The 9,471-nt window shown below is 37.6% G+C and overlaps 1 protein-coding gene across 2 annotated transcripts in view; it reads right to left on the bottom strand.

The window, feature by feature from the left end:
* Nucleotides 1-435: 435 nt before the first annotated feature.
* The window catches only part of Yme1l1 (YME1 like 1 ATPase), a 34,979-nt gene continuing 25,943 nt past the window's right edge, over nt 436-9,471 (bottom strand). For both annotated transcript variants that reach the window (XM_090319063.1, XM_090319062.1), the window contains exons 13-19: nt 8,601-8,713; nt 7,270-7,425; nt 4,833-4,984; nt 4,040-4,166; nt 3,873-3,946; nt 2,284-2,370; nt 436-1,085 (exon numbers count right to left, since the gene is read on the bottom strand). In XM_090319063.1, coding sequence (XP_090175189.1) covers nt 942-1,085; nt 2,284-2,370; nt 3,873-3,946; nt 4,040-4,166; nt 4,833-4,984; nt 7,270-7,425; nt 8,601-8,713 — 853 coding nt within the window. In that variant the 3' untranslated portion in view covers nt 436-941. The remainder of the gene's footprint in view (nt 1,086-2,283; nt 2,371-3,872; nt 3,947-4,039; nt 4,167-4,832; nt 4,985-7,269; nt 7,426-8,600; nt 8,714-9,471) is intronic.

The raw sequence follows: 9,471 nt of genomic DNA, 5'->3' as shown, positions 1-9,471 counted from the left end.
CCTCTTGGCTCCAATAAATCACCAGAAAACTGGAAGTGGTGCTATGGTAGCCTTGAGCTGAAGAGCTCAGAGATAGCACGTAGGCCCAGAGTTCAAGTCCCACAACCACTGGAAAAAAAAAAAAGAATATCGTTTGTATGTTAGGAAATGTCCCAAAGACCCACCCCATAAAACTAATGCTAGTTAAAAAATAATCAATCTGGTGCACAATTAAGATTATCTTAATAAGGGGCAGGGAGTTTGACTTAGTGGTAGAGTGCTTTGCCTAGCATGCATGAAGACTCAGGTTCAATTCCTTGGTTCCACATACACAGAAAGACAAAAGTGGTGCTGTGGCTCAAGTGGTGGACCTCTCGCCTTGAGAAAGGCCAAGGACAGTGCCTAGACCTTGAGTTCAAGCCCCAGGGCTGGCAAAACAAATGAACAAAAAGCAAATAGACAAACAAAAAAGATTATTTTAATAATGCTTCCACTGATGGAGATATATGACTTACCAGCCACCAATGTATTACCAAAATGTTATCCAAACAGAAAGATAACTCTTCTATTAGGTTAGCTTACAAATGGAAAATACCAGAAGCTAAAGGCACAATATTTTTTTATTCATAGCTTAGAGTAGCCAACTATAAAAGCATTACTTACTTCCAACATAAGCATTACTTACTTCCAACATAACTGTCATTTCTCAAACCATCTGTTTTCAATCCTGATAGTTCTTTATTTTTTAAAATATATTTGCTATAGTTGCTAATTTGAAATAGATACCATCATAAGAATAACCAAAATTAGATAAATGTGACAAAAGACTGACAAAGTGTTTCACATCTTTGAATTATACCAAGTCAAAAATGGGGTGGGAGAAGCGATGCAAAAGGAGGTTACTACAATGCTACTTATATTCTTCCAATAAAACCAGCAATGTATCCATATCAAAAGAGTTATCATCTCAGTTCCAATTTCTTCCCCTCAAGAACAATTTGAATCTCTTTGGCATCCAAAGTCTCATAGGTCAATAAAGCTTCTGCTAAATTCTTATGCTCTTTTGCATGAGTTTTCAAGATATGCTTTGCTCTTTCATATGACTCCTAAAATAGAAAAGCACACATGTAAGAAGCAGAGAATATAGGGAAGCGCACACTAGAGGCAATAAATAAAACGCATGAATCTTAAGACTCCTTGGCTTTCTTAAATATTTATTCTCTTTGCTGAAACTACTCTAAGGCACCTCCTCTACCTTGAATGAATCGAAACTTGGCTCTTCTTGGGTCACACTACCTTCCTTAAGCTGTATGAAGTGTTATTTGTTCACTTTTGTCCTAGATACATTGTTGTTATTTTAATTTTATTTTTCCAGTTCTGGGGCTTGAAATCGGGGCCTAAGTACTGTCCTTGGGCTGTCTCAGGATTTACATTTAGTAACCCGTACTTTGCCACTGAGCTATATCCCAGCTCCCTAATACAGTACTGTAGAAGATATTATTCCTTTGAAGAAAGCCCCTACACTTTAGCATCTAGCCAATATCCTAATACATTTCCTCATTCCCAAGACTCAGTTTGCTCTTTCTTGCCATTCTGAGACTTGAGATGGGTAATTTCAACATCCAGTGTATTACACAAGTGACCTTTTCATTAAGCTTCAGACCTTTTTCTTTATTTCTTGCTTTGTTTTCTCGCCAGTCTTGGGCTCAGGGCCTGGGCATTGTCCTTAGACTTGACAAAGTCTAATTTTATTTTTCCAGTTCTGGGGCTTGAAATCGAGGCCTAAGTACTGTCCTTGGGCTGTCTCAAGGCTAGAGCTCTAGCACTTGAGCCACAGTACCACTCCTGGCTTTTTCTATGTATGTGGTACCGAGGAATCAAACCTGGGTCTTCGTGAATGCTAGGCAAGCACTCTACCACTGTGCCAAACTCCCGGTCCCTGTTTGCTCATTTTTTGAGACAAGAGTTCTGTCATGTAACCCATGCTGGCCTCAAACTTGGAATTCTCCTGCTGCAGCCCTCCAAGTGCTAGGATCAAAGGCCTGTACCACCACATACCTAATTTTAACTTGAAATCTAAGGTCTCTCAAAATCAACATGCAGAAATGAACTCTCAAGCCACCTATCACCAGCTATATATAGCCAAGGACCACTTGTTTAATCAATTAATAGCACAAGTGATTATCATCATTTTCACAGTACTATGGATTAAACTCAAGGCCTTGAGACCTAATAATCATTTTTTTCAAGCATCTATTTAGGCATATTATATCTGAAAAATAAATAAGCTCAAAAAAATATTACCCTCAGAAGAATTCTTATTTCTTGTTCAATGGCAGACTGAGTTTCAGGACTCAGTTTAGCTGTATCACTGTAGGTCATCACTCCAAGCTAAAATCCAAGGGAAGAAAGTAGTTGAATAGGAAATCTCTGAAATGACAAGTACTAACTTATACATAAGTACTAACTTATACATAAGAAATGAAATATGACGAAAGAGGAAAACACAATGTAAAAATGTTTTTAAGAAGCTAGGCACAGTGGCTCACACCTGTAATCCTAGCTACTCAGGAGGCTGAGATCTGAGGATTGTGGTTCAATGCCAGCAGAAGCACTAAAAACCTAGCACTAAAGACCATAAGACTCTTCTTTCCAATTAACCACTAGAAAACCAGAAGTGGCACTGTGTCTCCAGGGGTAGGGCGGTAGCCTTGCACTGAAGAGCTCAGGTACAGTGCACAGGCCCAGAGTTCAATCTCCACGACTGAAAAAAAAAATGTTTTTAAGGATCATTCTTCTGAAACTACACACTAAATTCAAAAATTGCTTTTAAACTGAGAGCCCTGTGACTCATATCTGTAATCCTCACTTGAGGTTGATGTCAGAGGATTAAGTAAGGTTTCTAGCCTGGCAAATGTTTCCAAGATTCATTTCCAATTAACAAGCAAAAAGCTAGGCTGGGAGACATGACCAACTAATGGAACAAACCAGGCTGCAGAGCAGAGAGCTACTGGGTTGAAGCCAGGTACTGAAAGGAAGGGAGAGGAGGGATCCCTAAGGCAAAGAAAGCTCACAATGTCTCCTGATACTATAAGAACTAAAATCAAAATATTTAAATGGAAACAGGAGAAAAAATTTAAATTATTTCAAGTTTGGTTATGAGTGCCTTCTCAGAAAATTCCAGCAATGATTCCAAATCTAGAAAACTATAATTCACAAAAAGTCAAAGTACTTCAAGGGAAAAGTGTAGTGTGGGAATGTAAAATACAGAGAAAAGACAAAGAAGCTTAAAAAGTAGGCTCTTTTATGACATACAAACAAGCTCAAGAATTTACTTATTAAGCTTTATCACTTAATGCAGGTCACAGCTGGTGTCTGAATGGTTAATTCTGAACAGCTTTAGGAGCCGGGAGTTTGGCCTAGTGGTAGAGTGCTTGCCTAGCATGCACGAAGACCCGAGTTCAATTCCTCGGCACCACATACATAGAAAAAAGCTGGAAGTGGTGCTGAGGCTCAAGTGGTAGAGCTCTAGCCTTGAGAAAGTCCAAGAACAATGCTCAGGCCCTGAGCCCAAGCCCAACACTGGCAAAAAAAAAAAAAAAAAAAAAAAAAAAAAAGAGTGCTTTAGTTTTATAGTACTGGATTATTTACAATTAACATTTTCAAATGTATGTGAAATGACATGGAAGAAAGGTATACATTGTAAATTAATAGGGAAAGGGTATGGAGAGTGTAACAGAAGGAGTGAAATTGATTGGAATACAATATAATGTACACAGAAATGTATACGGGAAATACCTACCTGTATAACTAATATAGCCAACATTAAAGAAAAGCACACACACACACACTAGATCTCCAAAAAGGTTCAATTTATAAAATGTAACTGTTACCTTTTCACTCATTCCAAATTTTGTAACCATCCGCTTAGCTATTTTTGTTGCATTATCAAAATCACTAGAAGCACCTAAGATTAAAAATAGTACAAGTTAATTTTCAAAAATATTGCCAAATCAACAAACAGAAATTTAAGGCAAAAAAGCGTTATCTAAAACTCAACCTGTTGTAATATGGTCAGTTCCAAATATAAGTTCCTCTGCTACTCTTCCTCCCATACTAACATCCATTTGTGCAAGCAGCTGTGCTCTAGTTTCATTCCATCTGTCATTCTCAGGCAACAATGACACCTAGACAATGGGATAATAACCAAAGAAAGCATTCAAGCAAAGTTGTACAATTGTTTCATTCAAAACTAGAATTATCATTTATTTCTACCATAAACAGTATTTAATATGATGGTGGTGAAAAGACTAATGACAAAACAAAAAATTTTAAGGGCCAGGAATGTAGCTTAGTGGTCTATTATATATATATATATATACAATAAAACGACCTTTCACTAACAGGAAAATTTCACAAAAGTACTTGATTGCAAACTGGTTCAGGAACCAGATATATCAAAAACTAAGGAAATAGTTCGTAGTAAATCAATAATCTACATAATTTTCTAGAAATTTCATTTGTAAGTAAATAAAATACTACAAGATTCTGAGACTATGAACACAGCTCAATAGAGCACTTGCTGAGTGCAAGCTCAGGTTAGGTTTTATCCACAGTACTGAGAACCTACAAGAAACTTACAGGGGGCTGGGAGGGTGGCATAGTGGTAGAATGTTTGCCTAGCATATGTGAAGCCTTGGGTTCAATTCTTCAGGACCATATACACAGAAAAAAAAAAAAAAAAGCCAAAAGTGGTAGAGTGCTCAAGGGTAGAGTGTTAGCTTTGAGAATAGCCCAAGGACAGTGCCTGGGCCCTGAGTTCAAGCCCCAGGACTGGCAAAAAAGAAACTTACATGTCCAAGTGTTGGCCCTCGTGGCATGATTGTAGCTTTGTTGATTGGCATCGCATCCTTTGTGTAGTATGCAATAATAGCATGACCAGATTCATGATATGCTGTAATAGTTTTGTTTTTATTATCAATTTCCACACTTCTTCGTTCAGGCCCTAAGATAAAAGTTTAAGTAAATATTATATTAGGAAGGTATATTTAAATGCTGGTAGTGGAGGTACAAGCCTATATAATTCAGAACCCCAGGAGGCTGAGGAAGGAGGATTAAAAGTTCCAGGCCAGGCTGGACTACACAGTGAGACTGACTCAAAAAAAGACAGAGAGAGAAAATGGAGAAAGGGGCTGGGGGAAAGATAAACCAATGAATCTGTTGGCTTTAGTACATGCAATATTTGCTTTGGGTGCTGTCTCCTGAGCTCTTTTACTCAAGGCTAGTGCTCTACCACTTTTAACCTCAGCTTCACTTCTGATTTTTGAGTGATTAACTGGAGATAAGAATCCTATGGGGATTTTTCTGCCCAGGCTGGCTTCAAATCACAATTCTCAGCTCTCTGCCTACTGAGGAGCAAGGATTACAGGTGTGAGCCACCAGCACCTGGCTCCATGGTTCAAGTCATTCTTAAGAGTAATAATTTTATAGACACGGATGGTTTAAAAATCAACAAAATTCAATCCGTAATAAAAATTGTAGGACCGGGAGTTTGGCCTAGTGGTAGAGTGCTTGCCTAGCACGCATGAAGACCTGGGTTCGATTCTTTGGTACCACATACATAGAAAAAAGCCAGAAGTGATGCTGAGGCTCAAGTGGTAGAGCTGTAGCGTTGAGATAACCCAAGGACAGTGCTCAGGCCCTGAACTCAAGCCCAGAACTAGCAAATAAATAAATAAATAAACAAAAATTGTAGCAACTTAGAAGCTGTAAAAACAAAAGGAAAAGCATAATTATTCTATTCTTAGAAAACTACATAATTATTACTGGCAAATAAAACTGTCATATGAATACAAGTTATAATCTGTTTCTAAATGAATCTAAGATTTAAAAATCAAAATTAAGTGGAGTAATTAAAATTAACCAACCTTTCAGAATGCTGGACAAGAGGAAAAGCATGAACACCCTATCACATTCACTATTATAATCAAATAAACTTTTTTTTAGTGTGGGGGATCTAATTCTGGGTCTCAAATACTGAAGGCAAGCACTCTAACACTGAACTACAGACGCAGACCATACATCACTGACATCTTTAAGAGGCTAAACTTTAACCTGCTTTCAAGGGTATATTTTCATGTTCCTATGACCTTTCTTTTCTTCTTTGATAATGCCATGGATGAAACCCAAGACCTTGCCCATGCTAGGCAAGTACTATATCAGCAATTTACTCTGCTGGGGTTTGTTTTGCTGTTGTTTTTGATACGTATGGGTACTGAGGCTTAAACTCAAGGCTTTGTGCTCTTGCTCAACTAGTTTGCTCTTAGCTAGCATGTATTCTATCAAGTGCTAGAACACTCCATTGGAGCCAGGCATCTGAAACAGCGTTTTGCTGATTATTTTGAAGATGGAGTTTTGTGGAATTTTCTGCCTGAGCTGGCTTACTGACACCCTCTAAACTCAGTCTAATTAGCTAGAATTACGGGTATGAGTCACCTATGCCTGGTTCATACACTTTCTTTTCTTTTTCATCGGTCATGGGGCTTGAACTCGGGGCCGAGTGTTGTTACTGAGCTCTTAAGCTCACAGCTACCACCCTACCCCTTGAGCCACAGCACCACTTCTGGTTTTCTAGTCTTGGAGATAAGTCTCACAGACTTTAGTGCCTGGGCTGGCTTTAAACCTTGGTCCTCAGATCTAAGCCTCCTGAGTAGCTAGGATTATGGGCATGAGCCACTGCACCAGGCTTTTTTTTTTTTTCTTTTAATAACCTTTTCATGTGAGATAAAAAGAGGTCTAAAGAAAAATGCAATAAATGTACAACAAATTGAGCAGTGTACCAGTGATGAGTATTCTAATGAAAATCTTAGTTTATTGGCAATTGACTCATTGCAAATATTTTAAAATGAATTTTAAATACTCAAGACACTGCAGTTTTTTTTTTTTGTTTTTGTTTTTTGCCAGTCCTGGGCTTGGGCTCAGGGCCTGAGCACTGTCCTTGGACTTTCTCAAGGCTAGAGCTCTACCACTTGAGCCTCAGCACCACTTCCAGCTTTTTTCTATGTATGTGGTATCGAGGAATCGAACCCGGGTCTTCATGCATGCTAGGCAAGCACTTTAACCACTAGGCCAAATTCCCGGCCCGACACTGCAGTTTAAAGTAAAATGAAATTTAACATACAAAAAAACCCTTAGTTGTTTGAATAAGTACAAATAGCAACAGAGTGAGAGGATTTATTCTCTAAGAATTTAAAAGACAAGAAAAATAACCCAAAACAAAGAATAACATACCCATTAGAATTTTATCTTTGGAAAACTCTAATTCCTTCATGGTAACCATTTCTTTGCCATCAACAGCTGCCTTTAGTGCAGCTTGGTTCACCAGATTCTCCAATTCTGCTCCAGAAAATCCAACAGTCCCTCGAGCTATGATTTCTGGGTCAACAGCTATATAAAGAAAAAACACTATTAAAAGTCCAAAACAGCTAAAAGAAGAGAATTTGAATTTGGTACTACATGGTAATGATGTCATCATTGGAGTGATTTAAAAAAAAAAAAGGAAGATCATAAGTTCTAGGCCAGGAAGAGCTATCAAACACAGAATCACAGAATTCATATTTTAAAGGAAAAATTCTCACTATTTTCATCTATAACTTGAAATACTCAAAGCTACAACATAATTTACTAAATATGCCATTAAAATTACAACTGAGGGGGCTAGGAGTTTGGCCTAGTGGTAGAGTGCTTGCCTAGCATGCACGAAGACCTAGGTTCGATTCCTCAGTACCACATACATAGAAAAAAGCTGGAAGTGGTGCTGAGGCTCAAGTGGTAGAGCTGAGGCCTTGAGAAAACCCAATGACAGTGGTCAGGCCCTGAGCTCAAGCCCAGGACTGGAAAAAAAAAAAAAATCAACTTAAAAAAAAATTACAACTGAGGGAAAAAAATTTTAAAAAGTTGTAATTTTAACTAGCTTTCTGAAAACTAAGGTGTTTGAAATGAAATTAGTTAAAATATAAAATACAATCTAACACAACCTATACAACCACCCTGACTATAAAATAAAAAATCCCTGAATTTGATTTTGAAATATGTCCTGAGTAGCTAGGGTTACAGGTGAGAGCTACTGTGCCAAGCTAGTCTTCCCCCACCCCCCCACCGTCCCCAGTCCTGGGGCTTGAACTCAGGACATGAGCTCTGTCCTTGGGCTTTCTTAAGGCTAGTGAGCTCGACCACTTGAGCCACATCACCATTTCTGGCTTTTTGTGTGGTACCAAGGAATTGAACCCAGGTCTTCATGTTAGGCAAGCACTCTACCAATAGGCCAAACTCCTGGCCTCCAGTAAACTAGTTTTATGAACTGATTTGAGTTATATCTGAAAATACTGCAGCTTTAAAATTTTCACCATAAGTTAAAGGGACCATAATACTTTTGTTGTGTCATGCTTTATATTTTACTTTTCTTTCAAGAGACTATTATTCAGTTTTTTACACTTGTATTTGAAAAAGAAAATGGACTTATACATTTCAAAAGGTTAATGAACTGGTCAAATCAAGTAGGGACCATAAACAGTGTCAGTAGATACAAAATCATTTTGTAGAGATAATAAGGATTGTCTTACACTTATCAAATTTGATTTTATTCAGATACCACTTCAAAATTTCAGTTCGACCTTTCACATCTGGCCTTGGAACTGTAACTTGCATGTCAAAACGACCAGGACGTATTAAGGCACTAAAAGAAATGTAAACAAAAAACCAAATTAATCAGCTCACCATATGTGCGCCAGTGTGCACGCACACACACATACTCTTACATAAACCTATTATGGGAAGACAATATCAAATGTAGATCAGAAAGTGTTCTGAACAAATGTTCAAAAATAACTAATTATAGTTCTAATAAAAAGAAGCTGGGTATGATATTACATGTCAACGATCTCATCATTTGAGTGGTGAAAAAACGAGGGTCAGGTCCAGGATGAGCTATATAACAAGGTCTAAGCCAACTTGGGCTATATACTGATATCCTGTCTAGAAAGCAACTGCAAAGAAACAAGATATACAGAGTAACAAAAGGTACAAGTTCATTTAGATGTATGTGTAAACATCTATGATAGCATATAACTCTAGAAATAAGTATATGCAAGCAGGTTAGAGAAGGAACAAATAATTCTACACAGACTATTAGAACCAAATACCCATCTAGACTGTAATATAGTGTTAGACTGTGGAATACTGATCACAAAAAATATTTCTGTAATAAAAATTTTAAAGCTTCCAATAATAATTTTCATGTAAAGCTAATTGTGCTACAGTAAATGAATATATATATACATATAAAAAATATATATATATGTGTATCTATATATTTTTTTGCCAGCACTGGAGCTTGAACTCAGAGGCTGGGCACTATCCTTGGGCATTCTCAAGGCTAGCACTCTACCACTTGAGCCACAGCACCACTTCCAGCCTTTTCTATGTATATTGTGC

This window comes from Megascapheus bottae, chromosome 26 (assembly GCF_031878675.1).
Source record: "Megascapheus bottae isolate mThoBot1 chromosome 26, mThoBot2.hap1, whole genome shotgun sequence".
Taxonomy (NCBI): Eukaryota; Metazoa; Chordata; class Mammalia; order Rodentia; family Geomyidae; genus Megascapheus; species Megascapheus bottae.
Note: the sequence above shows the minus strand (reverse complement) of the source record. Positions and strands in the feature narration are given on the sequence as shown.